Source organism: Erythrolamprus reginae, chromosome 5, assembly GCF_031021105.1.
Source record: "Erythrolamprus reginae isolate rEryReg1 chromosome 5, rEryReg1.hap1, whole genome shotgun sequence".
NCBI lineage: Eukaryota > Metazoa > Chordata > Lepidosauria > Squamata > Dipsadidae > Erythrolamprus > Erythrolamprus reginae.
The window spans coordinates 9,036,564-9,061,116 of record NC_091954.1 but is presented as its reverse complement, the minus strand read 5'-3'; the positions used below and the strand labels follow the sequence as shown (position 1 = coordinate 9,061,116).

Sequence of the window (24,553 nt, the reverse complement as noted above, 5' to 3'; positions counted from 1 at the left end):
ACATCAGAGAGTTATTGTTAATGGCGAGTATTCTGAGCAGAGTCAGGTTACAAGCGGTGTGCCACAAGGGTCTGTTCTGGGTCCTATTCTTTTTAATATGTTTGTGAGTGACATAGGGGAAGGTTTGGTAGGGAAGGTTTGCCTATTTGCCGATGACTCTAAAGTGTGCAATAGGGTTGATATTCCTGGAGGGGTCTGTAATATGGTAAATGATTTAGCTTTACTAGATAAATGGTCAAAGCAATGGAAACTGCAGCTTAATGTTTCCAAATGTAAAATAATGCACTTGGGGAAAAAGGAATCCTCAATCTGAGTATTGTATTGGCAGTTGTGTGTTAGCAAATACTTCAGAAGAAAAGAATTTAGGGGTAGTGATTTCTGACAGTCTCAAAATGGGTGAACAGTGCAGTCAGGCAGTAGGGAAAGCAAGTAGGATGCTTGGCTGCATAGCTAGAGGTATAACAAGCAGGAAGAGGGAGATTATGATCTCGCTATATAGAATGCTGGTGAGACCACATTTGGAATACTGTGTTCAGTTCTGGAGACCTCACCTACAAAAAGAGATTGACAAAATTGAACGGGTCCAAAGACTGGCTACAAGAATGATGGAAGGTCTTAAGCATAAAACGTATCAGGAAAGACTTAATGAACTCAATCTGTATAGTCTGGAGGACAGAAGGAAAAGGGGGGACATGATCGAAACATTTAAATATATTAAAGGGTTAAATAAGGTCCAGGGGGGGAAGTGTTTTTAATAGGAAAGTGAACACAAGAAGAAGGGGACACAATCTGAAGTTAGTTGGGGGAAAGATCAAAAGCAACATGAGAACATATTATTTTACTGGAAGAGTAGTAGATCCTTGGAACAAACTTCCAGCAGACATGGTAAATAAATCCACAGTAACTGAATTTAAACATGCCTGGGATAAACATATATCCATCCTAAGATAAAATACAGAAAATAGTATAAGGGCAGACTAGATGGACCATGAGGTCTTTTTCTGCCGTCAGACTTCTATGTTTCTATGTTTCCAGACATGGCTACATTCACCCTCCTATGTCTAGACCATGTTTGAACTCGTACATTACCATCTCTGGAGCGATGCCATTTAAGCTACTCCCTTTGATCGAACCTTTATGGGAAAATTAGAAAGATTTGCACAATCGTCCTTCATAAATAACACCAGTGTGGCTTGATGGTTCCCAAGGAGATATAAAACGGTGCACCAGGAGAAATTAATTCACTTGTTAGCTGCCAGATTTATTACAGCAGAGAGTCAAAAAAAAACCTAGAGTGCAGCTTTTAAAAATGAGTGTTATTTATAAAAGAATGGGAAACCTCATCAGCTCAAAAAATTAATGCAATAGCAAAGTAGCTTCGAGTATTATTTTATACACATACACACACACATTTTTTTATTAAGGAAATTCTTAACAAAGTCAACTAAGCAATGTCGTTTGGCGGGACCCAGGAGAAGAGCCTTCTCTGTGGCGGCCCCAACCTTCTGGAACCAGCTCCTCCCAGATATCAGAGTTGCCCCCACCCTCCTTGCCTTTCGCAAGCTCCTTAAAACCCACCTCTGTCGTCAGGCATGGGGGAATTGAGATATTCCTTCCCCCCCAGGCCTATACAATTTATGCATGGTATGCTTGGGTGTATGAGTGGTTCTTTAAATTGGGTTTTTTAAGATGGTTTTTAATATTAGATTTGTTTACATTGTCTTTTTATATTGTTGTTAGCCGCCCCGAGTCTTCGGAGAGGGGCGGCATACAAATCTAATAAATACAAATACAAATACAAAGTAAAAAACCATAAGAGGAAAGAATGTTAACAAAGGAGAATAGAAAATAGGGCCAAAAGAAAATGGAAATTGGAAAAGAAAAGGGGAATTATAAAAGAAACAGTTTCTAGTCTTCTCAGTATTTTGCTCTCAAAAAGTCACAATGTTCCAGGAATAGAAACATAGAAACGTAGAAGACTGACGGCAGAAAAAGACCCCATGGTCCATCTAGTCTGCCCTTTTACTATTTCCTGTATTTTATCTTACAATGGATATATGTTTATCCCAGGCATGTTTAAATTCGGTTACTGTGGATTTACCAACCACGTCTGCTGGAAGTTTGTTCCAAGGATCTACTACTCTTTCAGTAAAATAATATTTTCTCATGTTGCCTTTGATCTTTCCCCCAACTAACTTCAGATTGTGTCCCCTTGTTCTTGTGTTCCCTTTCCTGTTAAAAACACTTCCCTCCTGAACCTTGGTCTTTTCAAACCCATAATTCACAAGTTCGTTTTCCTTTTTCAGCAAAAAAGTCTGTAAAGTGTTTCCACTCGCTAATAAACGTAGTTGTTAATCTTTCTCTAGTTAAACAGTTTAATTTGCCATTTCTTCTAGTCTGTCATCTTCACCAGCGATTCTTTCATTGAGAATCAACCTTCACAAAACGCATAAATAGAAAAATTGCCAATATAGTGCTTTGCTCTATCTATCCCAATGTATGCCAGCTGAAAAATAGAAACATAGAAGACCTCATGGTCCGTCTAGTCTGCCCTTATACTATTTTTTGTATTTTATCTTAGGATGGATATATGTTTATCCCAGGCATGTTTAAATTCAGTTACTGTGGATTGACCAACCACGTCTGCTGGAAGTTTGTTCCAAGGATCTACTACTTTTTCAGTAAAATAATATTTTATTTATTGATTGATTGATTGGATTTGTATGCCGCCCCTCTCCGGAGACTTGGAGCGGCTAACAGTAACAATAAAACAGTGTACAATAGTAATCTAATACTAAAAACGATTAAAAAACCCATTAATATAAAAACCAAACATACATACATACATACCATGCATAGAATTGTAAAGGCCTAGGGGGAAAGAGGATCTCAGTTCCCCCATGCCTGACGGCAGAGGTGGGTTTTAAGTAGCTTGCGAAAGGCAAGGAGGGTGGGGGCAACTCTAATCTCTGGGGAGAGTTGGTTCCAGAGGGCCGGGGCCGCCACAGAGAAGGCTCTGGGTCCCGCCAAGCGACATTTTCTCATGTTGCTTTTGATCTTTCCCCCAACTAACTTCAGATTGTGTCCCCTTGTTCTTGTGTTCACTTTCCTATTAAAAACACTTCCCTCCTGGACCTTTGACATATTTAAATGTTTCGATCATGTCCCCCCTTTTCCTTCTGTCCTCCAGACTTTACAGATTGAGGTCATTAATCAGGATGTTTAACATTTTACATCTCTCCTAAAGATTATAATTGCATTTATTACAAGTTATTCTCCCAAATTATGCCCCCCCCCCCCCGTTTGAGTGGTTTTTAATTTTGTTGTGGTTTGATGTTGTGTCGATGACTTTGTAAATAGCTGATGGATTTTAACTTTTCTAAACATAAATTCTCCTTCTAACCTACAAGGATGGAGCTGATCTCATATTTTGAGTGGTAAAAATTTTTGTAAAACCACTTAAGAGCATCACACAAGGAGACGCAGACTTGTTTTGGAGACTTCCTGGTGTCTCAAATCAATTCTACATCTAACAGTTAATTTGCAGCTCTTAATTCCTTATCGCCTTGTTCTTCAGTTACGGTTACAATCATGAAGATACTGTGATATTTTTCTAAATTACAGCCAAAAAACGATCTTTTCTATCCTGTCTTCTTCTCCAACCCAGCCACGAGAATCTAGAAGAATCCCTTTCCTGTATTTTATCTGCCATTTATTTCTATACCACACAGAGATGGCTATAGGATGGGTGACTATATAAATGTCATGAATGAATGAATGAATGAATGTGTCAGTGAGTGAGTGAGTGGATGGATGGATGGATGGATGGTGTTCTGCCGGTGTGTCTCAACCGCCTGTAATTATAGGGTAATTAGTCCAGAAAGACACACACCACCCGATAGAAGGAAAACCCAAAAGTCTTTATCAACAGAAAAACAGAAACAGCTCCCTTTTTAAATGTCAAAGGGATTTTCTGGTACACACAAGGCACAGGTTAAATGCAATCCAAATTCTCACCCAATAAGTGGGAAATTAAGTCCAATTCTAAAGTCCAGAAAGTCCACACACAATCTCGAACAGCAAAAACCACGATCTTGACGAAACTGTGAATCAGATAAACTGCCGTGAGGTTAAAACAGCAGGCTGCTCTTTTATCTATAGCACTAATTACAGCAGCCCCACCCAACCACAGGTGGCCTCACTTATCTCCTGTAATAATCCTTCAGTTGTTGTCTCCTATGCATCACTCTACGCCTGCGTGGATGTGTCATACGTTCTTGTTCAGAATCCAGGGATGATCAGGATGATTGATCTCCTCCTGAGCTGCCTGCCAAACTCCCCTTTTCCAAGTCACTCCAACCTTCTTCGTCTTCCGAGGAAACGTCACTACCTGACTCTGTCGGCAATAAAACAGGCCTATGACATGTTGATGTTTCCCCTGCATCCACCTCCACATTCCTTGGGGCAGGAGCTGGGCCAGAGCCGACCACAACAGATGAGTGGGTGGGTGGATGGATGGATGGATGTGTCAGTGAGTGAGTGAATGGATGGATGCGGGCACGAGCCACTGAACAATTATCTTGTTTACCCATGCAAATTCCGGTCCCTATTTTTTAAGTCAAGGACAAGAGGGGGTTGGATTAGATGACCTCCAAGGTCCCTAACTCTATATTTTATGGAGCACATGTTAAATGTCCCGTGGTGTCATAAAAATAATCAATGTCAGCCCTTCTGTGCGTCTTCCATTCTTCACAAATCTTGCTTTTTGTCGGGAATGCTATGTCTCCATCGCGTCTGTTTTTATTTTTCTGCATTTTTGGGGGGGGAAAAAACCCTGTCTTTTTTTTTTTTAGCTTCCACCATCAAGATTCGACTTCCATCTCCTACCAGTCCCAAAAGAGGTATCCCACTCAACGCTTCTTCTCGCTTTTCGTTTGACAGCTGATCGTTATTACAGCATTAATGCGCTTCCTTATCTGCAGCGGCTTCCTTTCTCTGACAACTAATAGTTTCCAAACTTAATCCTTGCTTGCCCCTGCAGAGATGTCTCCGCCCCATTTAGGCTTTCCAAGCTGTCCTGGCAAACCACCGTCGACTCGTTCCAAAACTTTTATTTTTCTCCCGTTGAAATTTAGACAAATCTCTCTTTTTTTTACAGCTCGGCTCAGATCTTTTATTAAAGAAGGATTTTGCTGGCTTTTTCTCTCTTTCAGGAAGCCCTGCATTTTCACCATGAGAAATTCCAATGTGCCCTTCCTGGTTTAGTTCTGCTCCTCAAAGTTCGTGTTTTCTTCCTTGCAAATGATTACATCGAAGGTGTTTGCCTTTCATATTCATTCGGCTGGCTCCAAATGATATTTCCTTTAGACTGTTCTCCTCTAGAATAACAGCATATTGTAAAGCTATTTATTATTTCTTTCTCTGTGTGTACTGTATATTTTATTTATTTATCTTTCTGTCTGTCTGTCCGTCCGTCCATCCGTCCATCCAACTATCTATCTATCTATCTATCTATCTATCTTTCTTTCTTTCTTTCTTTCCTTCCTTCCTTCCTTCCATCCATCTCATGTTTTTTTGCTGAATTTGAAAATTAAGGGAGACTAGGATAGATCTATTTCGGCCTTATTTTGGCCTCATCAGCTAGCCATACCCACTGGGACTTGAACCTGCGACCTTTGCCTTGTAAGGCAGAGAATTATCCTCTAGGCTACAGTATCCAATCCCTTCAGCTCTGCACCAGGGAAGGGTTACATATTTTTGTGTCGAATATATATATACATATCCATCTATTCATCCATCCATCCATCCATTTGATTTTTTTTTAATGCCGCCCTTCTCCTTAAACTCAGGGCGGCTTACAGCATGTCAGCAATAGCACTTTTTAACAGAGCCGGCCTATTGCCCCCACAATCTGGGTCCTCATTTTACCCACCTCGGAAGGATGGAAGGCTGAGTCAACCTTGAGCTGGTGATGAGATTTGAACTGCTGACCTGCAGATCCACCAGTCAGCTTTAGTGGCCTGCAGTACAGCACTCTACCCAATGTGCCACCTCGGCTCATAAACATATATATATAAAGTATCTGAGGAGGATTCCTTCCGGAGTTGACGTCACAGAGCTGGTTCTGTTGGCACCGCCATGTTAGATTTCTCAGAAGAAGCTTCTTGAATGAAAAGCGAAACATCTTCAAAGACCAACCAGGAAGCCCAGTTGCTTCTTGGCGGAGGGAGGGGGGCAAGCACTTTGAGATAGATCTAGAACTTTTTGCCTCCACTGTTTGTTTGTTTGTGGTTTTATTTACTTATTGTTTGTTTGTTTGTTTGTTTGTTTAGTATGCAGCCCATCTCCTGAGGGCAGTGATGGCAAACCTTTTTTTCCTCGGATGCCGAAAGAGTGTGCATGCATGGTATCACGCATGCATGAGTGCCCACACCCATAATTCAATGGCTGGGAAGGGCGAAAACAGCTTTCCCTGCCCCCTTGGAGGCCCTCTGGGGAATGGAAATGCCCTGTTTCCCAACTTTTGATGGGTTCAAAAGGCCCGTGTTTTGCCGTCCCCAGGCTCCAAAGGCTTCTCTGGAGCCATGGGAGAGTAAAAATGTCCCCCCCATTCCCCTGGAGGCTCTTTGGAAGCCAAAAACACCCTCCCAGAGCCTCTGTGGGAGCCAAAAATCAGCTGGCCAGCACACACATGCACATTAGAGCTGAGCTAGGGCAACGGCTCGCATGCCAGCAGATATGGTTCCGCGTGCCACTTAGATTAGATTAGATTAGATTAGATTAGATTAGATTTATTGGATTTATATGCCGCCCCTCTCCGCAAACTCGGGGCGGCTCACAAAAATTATAAAAAACAGTACATAATAAAAATCCAATGCCCACCAATCTAATTACAATTTAAAATTAGTAATTTCATAAAACAATCCCAATATATATAAAAAACAGGCACACAGTCAATCAATCAACAAAACAACATGGGCAAGGGGGAGGTGTTTTAGTTCCCCCATGCCTGACGGCAGAGGTGGGTCTTAAGGAGTTTACGAAAGGCAGGGAGAGTGGGGGCAATCCTAATCTCAGGGGGGAGCTGGTTCCAGAGGGTCGGGCCCCCCACAGAGAAGGCTCTTCCCCTGGGTCCTGCCAGACGACATTGTTCAGTCGACGGGACCCAAAGAAGGCCGACTCTGTGGGACCTAACCGGTCGCTGGGATTCGTGCGGCAGGAGGTGGTCCCGAAGATATTCTGGTCCGGTGCCATGAAGGGCTTTATAGGTCATAACCAACACTTTGAATTGTGACCAGAAACTGATCGGCAACCAATGCAGACTGCGGAGTGTTGGAGTAATATGGGCATACTTAGGGAAGCCCATAATTGCTCTCGCAGCTGCATTCTGCACGATCTGAAGTTTCCGAACACTTTTCAAAGGTAGCCCCATGTAGAGAGCGTTACAGTAGTCGAGCCTCGAGGTGATGAGGGCATGATTGACTGTGAGCAATGACTCCCGGTCCAAATAGGGCCGCAACTGGCGCACCAGGCGAACCTGGGCAAATGCCCCCCTCGCCACAGCTGAAAGGTGTTTCTCTAATGTGAGCTGTGGATCGAGGAGGACGCCCAAGTTGCGGACCCTCTCTGAGGGGGTCAATAATTCCCCCCCCCCAGGGTAATGGACAGACAGATAGAATTGTCCTTGGGAGGCAAAACCCACAGCCACTCCGTCTTATCCGGGTTGAGTTTGAGTTTGTTGACACCTATCCAGGCCCCAACAGCCTCCAGGCACCGGCACATCACTTCCACTGTTTCGTTGACTGGACATGGGGTGGAGATGTACAACTGGGTATTATCGGCATATTGATGATACCTCACCCCATGCCCTAGGTTCGCCATCACTGCCATAGGGACTCTAGGAAGCTCACAATTAACAATGTCATTCTATCGAAGGACATTTTTAGAAGATTTCTTTTGGTGTATCAACCATATCGCCCTATTCCATGCGCAACAGATTTCTTCCTATTGGAATCAAGGCCAGGATAAAACCACCAGGGTTGTCTACTCTGGTATCTGAAACATCTCCCTATCTTTAACCAGAAGTGGGTTCCAACCTAACTTGCTTCCGGTTTGCTTCCTCCTGCGCCACGTGGACACACCTTGTAGGCCTGTGTGCACAAAGCACGCGCACACATGCGCTGTAATGAAAAATCTGGGGGGAAATGTAAAGATGGTGACCGCAGGCACAGTGCCGGAACTCAGCTTCTGCACATGCTCAGATGGAGACAAAATTGAAAAAATTAAAAATTAAAAACAAACATTTTTTAAAAAAATAAAAACATTTTTTAAAAATGAAAAATAAAATAAAAATTGAAATAAAAAAGTGGCACCCACAGTCCAGCACAACCAATCTGGTTCGCTGATGTCACCAGTGGGTCGCTACCGGTTCAGGCAAACTGGTCCAAACCGGGAGGAACCCACTCCTAATCTTAACCAAATAACCATGGTGCTGGCTTTCGGATGGACACTCTACAAATACGCTAACAGTGCCCTAAGCCAGGGGTAAGCAAAGTTGGCTCTTCAGCAAAGCAAAGTCCAAAGGCTCTCCTCTTCTTTCTGACATAAACATGGAAAGGGCACATTAACTGTGTGAGGCTTGTAGGTGGTAGCATCTCCACGCTTACTTCTGCAGCTTCCAAGGAAGAGTTATCCCCTTGTAGAGGGACTATTGTTCTCCAGCTGTTTGCTCTGTTTGCTCTGCCTTCTGACAAATGCAGGATCTCCTTTGTTTCTAGAGGCCAAGCTTACACTTCAGCTCCAGCTGCCCATGCTCCAGTTGCTCATGCCCCAGCTCCCCATGGCACCCATGGACCAGCTCCCCATGGACCAGTTCCCCATGGACCAGCTCCCCATGGACCAGTTCCCCATGGACCAGCTCCCCATGGACCAGCTCCTTACACAGGCTACAGTGAAGCCCCAGCACCTGCTCCGAAGCCAAGAGTTGTCACCACTGCAAGCATAAAACCTTCAGTCTACCAGCCAGGTAAGGGGATTTTGAAGGTATCCCTTATTATTTTATTATTTCATTATTTCATTATTTCATTATTTCATTATTTCATTATTTCATTATTTCATTATTTCATTATTTCATTATTTCATTATTTCATTATTTCATTATTTATTTTATTATTTTATTATTTTATTATTTTATTATTTTATTATTTTATTATTTTATTATTTTATTATTTTATTATTTTATTATTTTATTATTTTATTATTTTATTATTTTATTATTTTATTATTTTATTATTTTATTATTTTATTATTTTATTATTTTATTATTTTATTATTTTATTATTTTATTATTTTATTATTTTATTATTTTATTATTTTATTATTTTATTATTTTATTATTTTATTATTTTATTATTTTATTATTTTATTATTTTATTATTTTATTATTTTATTATTTTATTATTTTATTATTTTATTATTTTATTATTTTATTATTTTATTATTTTATTATTTTATTATTTTATTATTTTATTATTTTATTATTTTATTATTTTATTATTTTATTATTTTATTATTTTATTATTTTATTATTTTATTATTTTATTATTTTATTATTTTATTATTTTATTATTTTATTATTTTATTATTTTATTATTTTATTATTTTATTATTTTATTATTTTATTATTTTATTATTTTATTATTTTATTATTTTATTATTTTATTATTTTATTATTTTATTATTTTATTATTTTATTATTTTATTATTTTATTATTTTATTATTTTATTATTTTATTATTTTATTATTTTATTATTTTATTTATTATTATTATTATTATTATTATTATTATTTAATTAGATTTGTATGCCGCCCCTCTCCTTAGACTCGGGGCGGCTCACAACAATAACAAGAGCAATGTAAGAACAAATCTAATAATTTAAAAAACACTAAAAAACCCATTATTAAAAGCAAACATACACACAAACATACCATGTATAAACTGTATAGGCCCGGGGGAGATGTCTCAGTTCCCCCATGCCTGACGGCAGTGATGGGTCTTAAGAACTTTACAAAAGGCAAGGAGGGTGGGGGCAGTTCTAATCTCCGGGGGGAGCTGGTTCCAGAGGGTCGGGGCTGCCACAGAGAAGACTCTTCTCCTGGGTCCCGCCAAATGACATTGTTTAGTCGACGGGACCTGCAGAAGGCCAACTCTGTGGGATCTAACCGGTCGCTGGGTTTCGGGCGGCAGAAGGTGGTCCCAGAGGTATTCTGCTCCGATGCCATGAAGGGCTTTATAGGTCATAACCAACACTTTGAATTGTGACCGGAAATTGATCGGCAACCAATGCAGACTGCAGAGTGTTGGTGTAACATGGGCATTTATTTATTTATTTAATCCAATACATAATACTCATTGAAGACAATAGATATGTAGTAATATAAATAAAGAAAAGAATAGAAGAAAAGATATAAAAGTATAGGTGAACATATTTGAAAGAAAGAAAAGATAAATGAGATAAGGAGAGACAATTAGACAGGGGACGGAAGGCACACTGGTGCACTTATGCACGCCCCTTACTGACCTCTAAGGAACCTGGAGAGGTTAATCATGGATAGTGTAAGGGAAAATTGTTGGGGGTTTGGGTTGATACTACTGAGTATTATAAATAAATAGCTTATCACCAGACTATTTACTGGACCGTCTTCTGCCGCATACCTCCCTGCGGCCAATTAGAGCCCACAGGGTTGGCCTTCTCTGGATCCCGTTGACTAAACAGTGTTGGTTGGCAGGCCCATGGGGAGGGCCTTTTCTGTGGTGGCCCAGGCTGTTTGGAACCAAGGTCCGCATGGCCTCCACCCTACTGGGTTTCCGAAAGGTCTTGAAAACCTGGCTTTCCCAGCAGACCTACGGGGGGGCGTGATAATTGACACCTCTCGATCCGGACGAGACACGAATTGATTGGGATGCTTAGTATATGAACATAGTGATTATATTGTAGGGTTTTTATTATTATGAAATGTTTTTTTTTAATTATTATTATGAAATTTAATTATTTATGACTACAAAATGTTTTATTATTATTATAAAATGTTTTAATCGCATTATATTGTTTAATAATTATTGTTGTAAGATGCCCTTAATTCAATTGATTGATTGATTGATTGATTAATGAAATAAAACGGTGACTTCTGAACAGTCCTCGAATTTACAATAATTGCAGCATCTCTCTGCCATAAAATCATTGGAAACCATTGTTCGTTTACGATGCTCAGAACATTTTCTACCTTCCCAGCCTGAGCTTTTGACCAGCAAGGTCAATTTTAAAGCCATCAGCAAGTTGGAAGTCAGGTGACCTTTCGCTTAGCAACAACAGTTCACTTAAGAACCATGTGACAAGATGGGAAATAAATAGAACTCGAACCCGAACGGGGAATCCCTCCCATGAAGAGATTCCCGGGGGCAGAGCTTTGACATCACCGGCAGGTTGCTAAGGATGCCAAGGTGATAACTTCCTGGATTCCATGGAATCCAGGAAGTGATCACCTTGGGGTCCTTAGCAACCTGCCGGTGACGTCAAAGCTCCAAATGCCGAACACGACCCCGAACTTTGCCCTAAGTTTGGAAAAATTTCAGGTTCGTCTTCGGCATACTGAACACCGCAAAATTCAGTACAGATCCGAATTGTGCGGATTCAGTTTGCCCATCACTCGTCATAAAATTGGATGTGGTCATGTGGCCACTCACTTAACAACAGGGCCATTTAGCAATCAATTTTCCAGTCCTTATTGTAGTTGTAAACCTGGGTCTACCATGGTTTGAACGGATGGTGGATTTTTTTCATTGTTTTTGAAATAAACCGCAGAAAGGGGGGGTTTTTTAGATAGTACTTTTATGCGTATTATAAAGTTGATTTTTCCCTGGAGTTAAGATCCACTTCTGATAACTTCCTGAATGTGCTTATAGTTTCCATGGGAACAATGCAGAAATTTATCTAGAAAGTCTTTTGAATGTCCCAGTTGGGAACACGTATCTCAGTAGTATGTTAGCTTTTTCTTCAGTCAGCCAAGTTCAGCCTCGATGGGTTCTAACTTAACTCATTGCCGGTTTGATTCCTCCCATTCTTCCTTTCCTCCCATTCAATTAATTAATTGGTTAATTAATTAATTAATCAATTGGTTAATTAATTAATTAATTAATTGGTTAATTAATTAATTAATCAATTGGTTAATTAATTGGTTAATTAATTGGTTAATTAATTGGTTAATTAATTGGCTAATTAATTGGTTAATTAATTGGTTAATTAATTGGTTAATTGGTTAATTGATTGAAATTTTGATTTCCAAACAGTCCTTGAATTTACAATAATTGCACCATCTCCCTGCCATGCAGTCATTGGCAACCATTGCTCATTCACAATGCTCAGAGCATCTGCCACCTTCCCAACCAGCTTCTGACAAGCCAGCTGTGTGGAGGGCCTCATGGGGGGCGCATACGCATCTTGTGCAGGCACGCATGCGCAGCAGCAAAAAAAATCCCAAAAAAGTCCAAAAATAAAAGAGCTAAAAACTGTCACGCTGAGTATTGACAGCCCCAGAGACATTCTGAGACATTCAGAGTTATTCAGTAATTAAATGGTCAACAGTGTGTGTGTTATTAGCTCCACCTATTATGATGTAAAATCCTGCCACATCACACATGCTTCACTTCTGTCCCCTCCAGATCCTCCATATTTGCATTGTTATATTCTCTGATAGCTGCCATGACGTAAGACGTACAGTAATACCTCGTCTTACGAACTTAATTGGTTCCGGGATGAGGTTCGTAAGGTGAAAAGTTTGTAAGATGAAACAATGTTTCCCATAGGAATCAATGGAAAAGCCAATAATGCGGGCAAGCCCATTAGGAAAATCCAAAACATTAAGGCTTTTTTTTTTTAAGCGGGGAGGGGCAGACTAAGCTGAGGCAAACGGAGAGGGGGGAGGGACATGGAGAGGTGGCAAGAAGTGGCAGTCCCAACGAAGCAAGGCAAAAAGAGACTCTCTTGAGCTCCATGGGTCTTTCCCTCCCGTTTTTGCTCACCCTGTCCTGCTCATTTTCCCCACTCCTTTCCCCTCTTGAGATCCATGGGTCCCTCCCATTTTTGCTCACCCTGTCCTGCTCATTTTCCCCACTCTTTTCTCCTCTTGAGATTTATTTATTTATTTATTTATTTATTTATTTATTATTTATTACTTAGATTTGTATGCCGCCCCTCTCCGAAGACTCGAAGATTCATGGGTCCCTCCCGTTTTTGCTCACCATGCCCTGCTCATTTTCCCCACTCCTTTCTCCTCTTGAGGTCCATGGGTCCCTCCCGTTTTTGCTCACCCTGTCCTGCTCATTTTCCCCACTCCTTTCTCCTCTTGAGATCCATGGGTCCCTCCCGTTTTTGCTCACCCTGTCCTGCTCATTTTCCCCACTCCTTTCTCCTCTTGAGATCCATGGGTCCCTCCCGTTTTTGCTCACCCTGTCCTGCTCATTTTCCCCACTCCTTTCTCCTCTTGAGGTCCATGGGTCCCTCCCATTTTTGTTCACCATGCCCTGCTCATTTTCCCCACTCCTTTCTCCTCTTGAGGTCCATGGGTCCCTCCCGTTTTTGTTCACCATGCCCTGCTCATTTTCCCAACTCCTTTCTCCTCTCGAGGTCCATGGGTCCCTCCCATTTTTGCTCACCCTGTCCTGCTCATTTTCCCCACTCCTTTCTCCTCTCGAGATCCATGGGTCCCTCCCGTTTTTGCTCACCCTGTCCTGCTCATTTTCCCCACTCCTTTCTCCTCTTGAGGTCCATGGGTCCCTCCCGTTTTTGCTCACCCTGTCCTGCTCATTTTCCCCACTCCTTTCTCCTCTTGAGATCCATGGGTCCCTCCCGTTTTTGCTCACCCTGTCCTGCTCATTTCCCCCACTCCTTTCTCCTCTTGAGGTCCATGGGTCCCTCCCGTTTTTGCTCACCCTGTCCTGCTCATTTTCCCCACTCCTTTCTCCTCTTGAGGTCCATGGGTCCCTCCCGTTTTTGCTCACCCTGTCCTGCTCATTTTCCCCACTCCTTTCTCCTCTTGAGGTCCATGGGTCCCTCCCGTTTTTGCTCATCCTGCCCTGCTCATTTTCCCCACTCCTTTCTCCTCTTAAGATCCATGGGTCCCTCCCGTTTTTGCTCACCCTGTCCTGCTCATTTGCCCCACTCCTTTCTCCTCTTGAGATCCATGGGTCCCTCCTGTTTTTGCTCACCCTGTCCTGCTCATTTTCCCCACTCCTTTCCCCTCTTGAGATCCATGGGTCCCTCCCGTTCTTGCTCACCCTGTCCTGCTCATTTTCCCCACTCCTTTCCCCTCTTGAGATCCATGGGTCCCTCCCATTTTTGCTCACCCTGTCCTGCTCATTTTCCCCACTCCTTTCTCCTCTTGAGATCCATGGGTCCCTCCCGTTTTTGCTCACCCTGTCCTGCTCATTTTCCCCACTCCTTTCTCCTCTTGAGGTCCATGTGTCCCTCCCGTTTTTGCTCACCCTGTCCTGCTCATTTTCCCCACTCTTTTCTCCTCTTGAGATCCATGGGTCTTTCCCCCAGTTTGGAAGGGGGGATTTTGTCGCTGGGATTCAAAGCAGCACTGGCAACAATGAAGGGAATTGAGGAGCCTCAGGGAAACCCCCGCGGCTGCTCGGGTTCGTAAGGTGAAAATAGTTCGGAATAAGAGGCAAAAAAATCTTAAACACTGGGTTCGTATCATGAAAAGTTCGTATGAAGAGGGGTTCGTAAGATGAGGTATCACTGTATTTCAGATGCCTCCTAAGGCATTCTTTATATTTTCTTATTTTTGTAATAAAAGAAACTCCGTTTGAAAGCAGATTCTCTCGTTTAATCCATCGAGTCTCAGAAATGATTTATTATCACGGTCCACGCGGGCTTTAATTTATCTCTATTTCTGTCAAAAACAAGATGCCTATGCATGCACAATGCCAGAAGCTCATTTTAAGCGCATGCTGAGAAGATTCCATGACATCATAGTGACATCACTAATGGGTTGCTGTTGGTTTGTGTGAACCAATCCGAACCCACCTCTGGCCTCGACCTGATTTATATTTGAAATTTAGCTGGGGTCCAAAATAGAAAAATATTCTGGAATTGGATTCTACCCTGCTATGGAATGAGGGATAATGTGGCAAGCATTGTTTGCCAACATTTCCTAGCCTCCTCCAGAAGGAATCTGCACCTCTGAAGAGAGCAGGGCAATGAAGGCTGCAAATTTTTTTACTACTACGTGTGGGCGTGGCTTGCTTTGTGGGTGTGGCTTGCCTACCATGTGACCAGGTGAGAGTGGCTTAATGATCATGTAGCCAGGGGGAGTGGCTTAGAGGTCATGTGACTGACTTAAAGGTGACCAACGTGACATCACTCACGTCAGGGGTTTGGGCTAGGGTGCCTGGCCTCTCCTCGCCTCAAAGAAATACAATTTTCTGTGGATGCTGTCAAAGTCCCTGATGGAGACAATGTCTTCAATGGGACTAAGTGCAACCCAGCTGTGTGGGGTCACTCACGAACGTGAATCCTAGAAAGGAGATTTGGACACATTCTTTCTCTAGGTGAAGTGACACGGTATAGAGCCATGTACCCCTTTTTATTTGGGAACATAAGGAAATGGGGATAATTACACATACATGTCAAGTGATACATCCAATAACATAACTTCAAACATATCTTTGAGTTCTTCCTATTCCCACATATATCACAAAACAATTTCCTAGAAACTCTTCCTCAAAGCAGATGTTTCTCACACCTAATTTCTCTGAAGCCTTCTGCCTTATCTCAACTAATCTTCCTTAATCACCCTCTCGTCCTGTGTATGCTTCAGGCAATGTAAATCTCCCCCTTTGATCATATAATGTCCTGTCTGGAGTGATGTAAACTTTGTTTATCAGTGAGATGTTTATTGAGCCCTTTTGTTTCCTTGTTGTAATTACCAGGAATGCAGACTAGGCAAGTTTAGTGCCCTCCTATCCTGGATTATAATAAGCAGGGCGTTTTTATGCTAGAGGTCCAGATATATATAATTATAATACAATCCTATTCTAACATATTTATGCTATACTTCAACAATTTCCCTTTATATTTACTATTACTGAATATCCAAATTTTAATTCTATGTATATATGCCAAATGTGTACATACATATTACAGGCAGGCACACAAAAATATACATTATCTAAACTGTATGTGTATGTACACACACACACAGCTCTTCTAAAATTATATACATTCAACCTCATTTACTGCGATAGGAAAAACATACCCAGAGCCCAGAAGAGAAAAAAAGAAAAAAAAATCAAAATTTTTCTACCGGTTTTGTGTACCTGACCGCACCCATAGGAGGCCATCACTGGAGCAGGGCTTTATAAAACTGCAACTACAGGCAATCGTTCATTTCTCATTAGTCTATCGAGCTGCCTTGATATACACTGCTCAAAAAAAATAAAAGGAACACTTAAACAGAATATAACTCCAAGTAAATCAAACTTCTATGAAATCAACCTGTCCATTTAGGAAGCAACACTGATTGACAATCAATTTCACATGCTGTTGTGCACATTCAGCTTTGTACAGAACAAAGTTTTCAATGAGAATATTTCATTCATTCAGATCTAGGATGTGTTCTTTGAGGGTTCCCATTATTTTTTCAAGCAGCATATAAACACTGTTAGGAAAATTCTGCATTCCGCAGTTGAAGAAAGGGCACCATTTAGCAGTTGCTTAAAACAACTTCTCGTTCTCCTTTGCCTGGAGATTTTTTCTTCTTCTTCTTTTCTTTATGTCACAACAAGGAGATATTATAAGAACAAAAATAGATAATTTTATTTCTTTTTTGTTAAATATGCAAAAATTATACATAAGTAAAAATCAGATAAATACCAGATTTTTAATGATCTGGTAAGAATGACTTCTCTGACTCCGGAATGAATATCATTTAACTTTTGCTTCTGTTTATATCTTTTTTTTCTTTTATATATCATTAACTTAAGTAATTATTTTTATTTATATAAGACATAGAATTAAATTTGAAAGCATGAGAGAACTAGGTATCTCTCTAGTTTTTAAAAGTTTGTGTGTATTTGTTTTTGTCTTTTTATAATGTATATGAATTTGCCCTTTCTAATAAAAATTAAAAAAAAAAAGATACCAGAAGAATAGTCCTTGTTTGTAGGATGCCAGTTCCCCAAAATTGTCAGCAGATGGCATGACATTCTAGGTTTCACTCCCATCAACATTGCTGCGTCTTGAGAATAAACGCCTTCCGTTCCTAGCAAGCAGAGGCACCCGTTCAGATGATTTACAGGCATCTGGTACTTTCCTTTCATAATGGTAGCATTCCAGAGGAATTCCAGGTTTCAGCAGAATCAAACGGCAGAATCCAGATATGGTGGGAGAATTAGAAACATAGAAATATAGAACATTGATGGCAGAAAAAGACCTCCTGGTCCATCTAGTCTGCCCTTATTTTATTTCGTGTATTTTATCTAGGGATGGATATATGTTTATCCCAGGCATGTTTAGATTCAGTGACTGTGAATTTACCAACCACGTCTGCTGGAAGTTATCTCCAAGCATCTACTACTCTTTCAGTCAAATAATATTTTCTCACATTGCTTCTGATCTTTCCCCCACTAACCTCAAATTGTTTCCCCTTGTTCTTGTGTCCACTTTCCTATAAAAAACACTTCCCTCCTGGACCTTATTTAACCCTTTAATACATTTAAATGTTTCGATCATGTCCCCCCCTTTTCCTTCTGTCCTCCAGACTATACAGATTGAGTTCATGAAGTCTTTCCTGATACGTTTTATGCTTAAGACCTTCCACCATTTTTGTAGCCCGTCTTTGGACCCGTTCAATTTTGTCAATATCTTTTTGTAGGTGAGGTCTCCAGAACTGAACACAGTATTAGAGGGTTACTTTTTTGAATACTGTATTCTTTTAGCTGTCCGTTGTTTTTTCCCTGTCTGAAATTCAACCTCTCATGTAGCAAAGAACAGGTATATCTGTAATCTTTCTTCTTGAAAAGCTGAAGATTAGTAATTTCTATTTAGTTTTCACCAAAGGGCCTGGATGGGTATCCACAGACTCAAACTCAACCCGGATAAGACGGAGTGGCTGTGGGTTTTGCCTCCCAAGGACAATCCCATCTGTCCGTCCATCACCCTGGGGGGGAATTATTGACCCCCTCAGAGAGGGTCCACAACTTGGGCATCCTCCTCGATCCACAACTCACATTAGAGAACCATCTTTCAGCTGTGGCGAGGGGGGCGTTTGCCCAGGTTCGCCTGCTGCACCAGTTGCGGCCCTATTTGGACCGGGACTCACTGCTCACAGTCACTCATGCCCTCATCACCTCGAGGTTCGACTACTGTAATGCTCTCTACATGGGGCTACCTTTGAAAAGTGTTCGGAAACTTCAGATCATGCAGAATGCAGCTGCGAGAGCAATCATCGGCTTCCCCAGGTATGCCCATGTTACACCAACACTCCGCAGTCTGCATTGGTTGCCAATCAATTTCCGGTCACAATTCAAAGTGTTGGTTATGACCTATAAAGCCCTTCATGGCACCGGACCAGATTATCTCAGGGACCGCCTTCTGCTGCATGAATCCCAGCGACCGATTAGGTCCCACAGAGTTGGCCTTCTCCGGGTCCCGTCAACTAAACAATGTCGGTTGGCGGGCCCCAGGGGAAGAGCCTTCTCTGTGGTGGCCCCGACTCTCTGGAACCAGCTCCCCACAGAGATTAGAACTGCCCCTACCCTCCTTGCCTTTCGTAAACTCCTCAAAACCCACCTTTGTCGTCAGGCATGGGGGAATTGATCTCCCCCGGGCCTATATAATTTATGTATGGTATGTCTGTAGGTATGTTTGCTTAAAAATGGGGGTTTTTAAACTATTTTAAATTTAAAATTGTAAATTATTAGATTTGTCATGAACTGTTTTATTGTGTTGTGAGCCTCCCCGAGTCTACAGAAAGGGGCGGCATACAAATCTAATAAATAAATAAATAAGAAAATGGTACCAAAGCAGCTTGCACATTTAAGCCAGTGTTGTGATTAAGCGACAAAATATTTGCCTTCAAAATGTTTGAGTGACTTAATATCATAAGACATCAGGAGCAAGGAAAGGCCTCCGTTGATAGATTTTTAAGGGGTTTTTTTCTTAATATATTTGTATGAAGGAATGAGGCCTTGGGCTAAGGTGGGAATGGAATGAGCCAATAGAGCTGGTATGAAGGAATGAAACAAAGCTAAACAGGAAATTAAAATAAAGCTTTCTTTTAAACATGGAACAGAAGGAGGAATAGAAAAAGACAGTGTCCCAACATTTATTACTGAAAGCTGTAGCAGGCAGCATAGTTCCCTCTAAGCTGAGCAGTGAGCAATCGCTCACTTAAAAATCATCATCAACTCAGAGTTTTCCAAACCTGCCCAGAAGCCGAGAGGGAAAGAGTGAGAGGGAAGGAGAGAGAGAGGAAGAGAGAGAAACAGATAGAAAAAAGAGAGGAAGGAAAAGAGAAAGAAAAAGAATGGGAGTAAGGAAGAGAGAAAGAAAATCAAAATCTAGTTTGAAACTAGCTCAACTATTTAAGTGGCATTTTGATATTGATAGAGTTGCCCTATTATGAGCTCACTGTTATAGACACACAGTACAGTATTTTATTTTGAAATTATCTGAGGCAAAACAGGGTGGGTTTTTTGTTTGTTTGTTTGTTTGTTTGTTTATTATTTCTGTGCCCCCCAGTCCCGAAGGGACTACCGCTCAGACACTATACTTTTCCGCCCACCCCAAAAAAAAATTAGAGGGAACACTGGCAGGCAGTCCAGGATTAATTGGCAAATTCTCTGTCTTTTGGAGCTGGGGAAGCCTTGAAAGTTAAACCTGAAAAAACATCTTAGAAGATTTTCGAGTTCAGCTTCCTGCTTAGCACTGAATTTGCCATGCAATCTCTACTTTACTCCACCAAGGAAAGGAAGATGAAAAAATTATGGGGCCTGCGAAAATTAAGACATTTTCATAAAACAGGGGTCCCCTTAACTACAAGGGTCGCCCAGAAAGTAATGCACCACATTTTTGTTCTTCAACAATTATTTATTGAACACAATGAAACTTACACACAAGAAAGAATGATGTTTCTTCTACACTCCCTGTTTTTCGATGTAATCTCTGGAGGCAATTATTTTCAAAGGGTCGGAGCCGCCACAGAGAAGGCTCTTCCGCAAGGCCCCACCAATCAACATTGTTTGGCAGACAGGACCTAGAGAAGGCCAACTCTGTGGGCCCTTACTGGCTGCAGCGAGGTATGAAGGAGGAGGCAGTCCCATAGATAGTCTGGTCCTGAGCCATTTAGGGCTTTAAAGGTGATAACCAACACCTTGAATTGCGTTCGGAAACTAACCGGCAACCAATGCAGTGCACGTAAAATTGGAGTAATATAGGCGTACCTTGGTATACCTGTTATTGCATTCTGCACCAGCTGAAGTCTCCGAATGCTCTTCAAGGGTAGCCCCATGTAGAGCGCATTGCAATAGTCAAGCCGAGAGGTGATGAGAGTGTGAGTGACTGTGCAAAGCACTTCTGGTCAAGGTAGGGCCGCAATTTGTCAATTGTTAATATTATGCAATTGTTGATGGTTATTTCATCCTGGACTGCAAAGTTGCTATAGATAACCTCCATGAACATAGCCAAAACAAACAAAGAGTAATGATGTTTGCTATTTGTTTCTCTCTAAAGACAGATGATTATCCAATATTTATTTATTTATTTATTTATTTTATTTGTTTGTTCGTTCATTCATTCATTCATTCATTCATTTATTTATTTATTTATTAGATTTTTATGCCACCCCTCTCCATAGACTCGGGGCAGTTAACAACAATAATGAAACAACATATAACAAATCTAATATTTAAAATAATTAAAAGACCCTTATTTAAAAAAACCCGAACATACACACAAACATACCATGCGTAAATTGTATAGGGCTGGGGGGAAAGGAATATCTCAATTCCCCCATGCCTGACGACCGAGGTGGATTTTAAGAAGCTTACGATCTGGTGTGGCATCAGATTTCGAGAGCAGGCTAAGCAATGTTAAGATTATCTGAGGCTGCTCTGGTACCGAAAGAGAATATCCCAATAAATATTGTGGTTTGCAGAAACTAAAATGAGGATTATTAAATGCAAATTTCTCTTTTAGAGCAGCTCCAGCACCCGCCCCACCGTTTTGGCACAAAATCAAAAGCTACCTAGAGCAAATTGTGTCACAGACAATCCCCTTAAAACCTGAACATTTCTTTCTTGGTATTTATTGCAAGGCAGAAATTTAAAATTGAAGATAAATACTTAATCCTCCATATTATAATAGCGGCAATATTACTGTATGCGCAAAATTGGAAAACAGAAAGAGCCCCCCCAACTTTAAGCTTCATAATTAAGGTCCTCGAGTGTGCAGAAATGACCAAAATGACTTTGAAACTACAGGAAAAAGATACATCCGAATTTTACAAAACATGGGAAAGTTGGTACAAATGGCTCAAACAGAAAAAATACATTAAAAACCCTAAAGGAAAAGGAAAACTAGACACTTCTTCCTTTCTTACCCAAACATAATGAAAATATAGACACACCATAAATTGATGGAACATAAAACCCCTAAAAACGAACTCGTACCTTCCTCAAAAATACCAAAAATAAATACAAATACAGTATACAGAACTAAAGAAAATAAATACACAATTCCACATACTAGACACAAATACCTTAATATCAGGTCGCTCGATAGTGATGGTCAACAATAGGGTTGACAAATTTTGTCCTTACAATTGAAACTGAACGTTTTATACGCACTAAGCTGATTTGTCTGTCTATTTTTCCTCATTTCTCTTTCTTTTTTTCTTTGTATGTTTGTTTTGACTGTTTTTATATGTAGAAATTTAATAAAGATTATTTAAAAAAAAAAAAAGATTAGCTGAGGCTGCTTTGGTACCGAAGGAGAACGTCCCGATAAATCTTGTGGTTTGCAGAAACAAAAATGAGGATTATTAAATGCAAATTTCTCATTTGCAGCAGCTCCAGCACCTGCTCCACCGTCGGTGTCCACGCATACCTATATTCCAAGCCAAGTTGAGCCTGCAAGCCGTCCCCCTTGGGTGACGGATGACTCCTTCTCCCAAAAATTTGCTCCTGGGAAAACTACAACCACGGTCACCAAGCACATTCTACCCAAGGGTGCTCCGGCGCCTCAGTCTTCTGCCCCACCTCCCTCGATTCCTGCGTCCATCCAGGCTCCTGCAATCGCGAGGGGAACAATCCAAAGAGCGGAACGATGCCCCGCCAGTAGCCGAACTCCGCTGTGTGGACATTGTAACAGCATCATCAGGTATGCCCATCGCCTCCTTCCGTGGGAATAAATCCTAGTGGAGTGCAGTTACATTTATGCCGGAGACTAAAGACGGTGGACCATCTGTAGGAGAAAAGCAGGCAGAGCTGGGATGGCAGAGTTAAGTATGTCATCAGTTTAGAGTCCTTGCGTTGCCATAAGAGATCCAAGTCCAGCTTCCTTATCTAGCACCAGTTTTAGAGGTGACCACTAGTTGACTTGTATATTTATTTATTTATTTATTTATTTATTTATTTATTTATTTATTTTGTCCAATACAGAATGAGAGTTTTAGTGGGTATATATATATATATGTTTTCGTAGATTTTCACGGGTACAGGTATGACGGTCTTGGTATATTCGGGTTTCTTCCCGTGTAGGATTTGGAAATTTCTGGCGACGTTTCGACGAGGTCCCACTCGTCATCTTCAGGCTGGTGTTTCTGTCCTTGTTCTAGTTCATCTGTTTGGAACCCATATCACATCTCAGACATAAACACCCTCGCATCTCAGACATAAACACCCTCACCAGAAATTTACAAATCCTACACAGGAAGAAACCGTGTTCGCCTTAGAACAAGGACAGAAACAGCAGCCTGAAGATAATGAGTGGGACCTCATCGAAACGTCGCCAGAAATGTCCAAATCCTACACGGGAAGAACGTCATATATATATATATACATACACACACACACACACACACACACACACACACACACACATATATATATATACATACATACATACATACATACATACATACATATATATATATACACACACACACACACATAGTAAAATACATGATGAAGGTTATAGAGGAGATACTCATAGTAAAATATATCTAAGAAAGAATAGAAAAGAAGATATAGTAATAGAACATATCAATGAAAGAATAGAAGAAGAGATCTAGGAATAGAAGAAAGGTATAGGAGATATAGGAGAGCAATAGGACAGGGGACAGAAGGCACTCTAGTGCACTTGTACTCGCCCCTACTGACCTCTTAGGAATCTGGATAGGTCAACCGTGGATCATCTAAGGGTAAAGTGTTGGGAGTTTGGGGATGACACTGTGGAGTCCGGTAATGAGTTCCACACTTCGACAACTCGGTTACTGAAGTCATATTTTTTACAGTCAAGTTTGGAGCGGTTAATATTAAGTTTAAATCTGTTGTGTGCTCTTGTGTTGTTGTGGTTGAAGCAGAAGTAGTCGCCGACAGGCAGGACGTTGCAGCATACGATCTTGTGGACAATACTTAGATCTTCTTTAAGGCGTCTTAGTTCTAGGCTTTCTAGGCCCAGGATGGAAAGTCTAGTCTTGTAGGGTGTTCTATTTTGAGTGGGGGAATGAAGGGCTCTTCTGGTGAAGTATCTTTGGACATTTTCAAGGGTGTTAATGTCTGAGATGCGATATGGGTTCCAAACAGATGAGCTGTATTCAAGGATGGGTCTGGCAAAAGTTTTGTAAGCTCTAGTAAATAGTGTGAGATTGCCAGAGCAGAAGCTACGTAGGATTAGGTTTACAACTATTGAAACCTTCTTGGCTATGTTGTTGCAGTGGGCTTGAGCAATAAATCTCTCTGCACCGAATCTTAACCTATGATCCTGATTATTATTTTTTTCCCACCTGACATTTAGCTTCCTAGAGAAATTCTTGTCTTTTGTGTCTATTCAGCCCTTAGAAAGCAGAAATTCTGTTTAGTCCTATCCTAGACCCAGGTGAACGCGGAGCAGCCTGCCCCGACACCTCTAGGATGCTCCTTTAATGCAGCAAGGGTTCCTGGAATCGCACATATTGCAGCACAGTTCCAACAAAAACCCAAAGAAGAGACATATTTGGTTCCAGATGAAGTCTAAGCAGATACAGCAGAGTATTGGAGATTTATGACTTCATTCTGGCTGGCATCCCGGACTTTGCTGATAAAGGCAGAAATGTAGCCAGCATCACATTCCTTTGTGTTCACTTTTGAATTGAATAATTTTGCTTGATAAAATAGCCTTTTGTTTATGATTGCTTCTGAATCAGAGTATAATTGGGTATTTATTCCTGACAATTGATCTGGGCAGACAGAACAGTCTCTAAGGGGTTTGTTTTTTGGATTTTATAAAG

At 40.9% G+C, this 24,553-nt stretch overlaps 1 protein-coding gene across 4 annotated transcripts in view; it reads left to right on the top strand.

Moving 5' to 3' along the window:
* The window catches only part of LDB3 (LIM domain binding 3), a 187,111-nt gene that overhangs the window by 150,247 nt on the left and 12,311 nt on the right, over window positions 1-24,553 (top strand). For all 4 annotated transcript variants that reach the window (XM_070752054.1, XM_070752050.1, XM_070752049.1 and 1 more), the window contains 2 exons: window positions 8,778-9,025; window positions 22,131-22,443. In XM_070752054.1, the coding sequence (XP_070608155.1) occupies window positions 8,778-9,025; window positions 22,131-22,443 (561 nt within the window). The remainder of the gene's footprint in view (window positions 1-8,777; window positions 9,026-22,130; window positions 22,444-24,553) is intronic.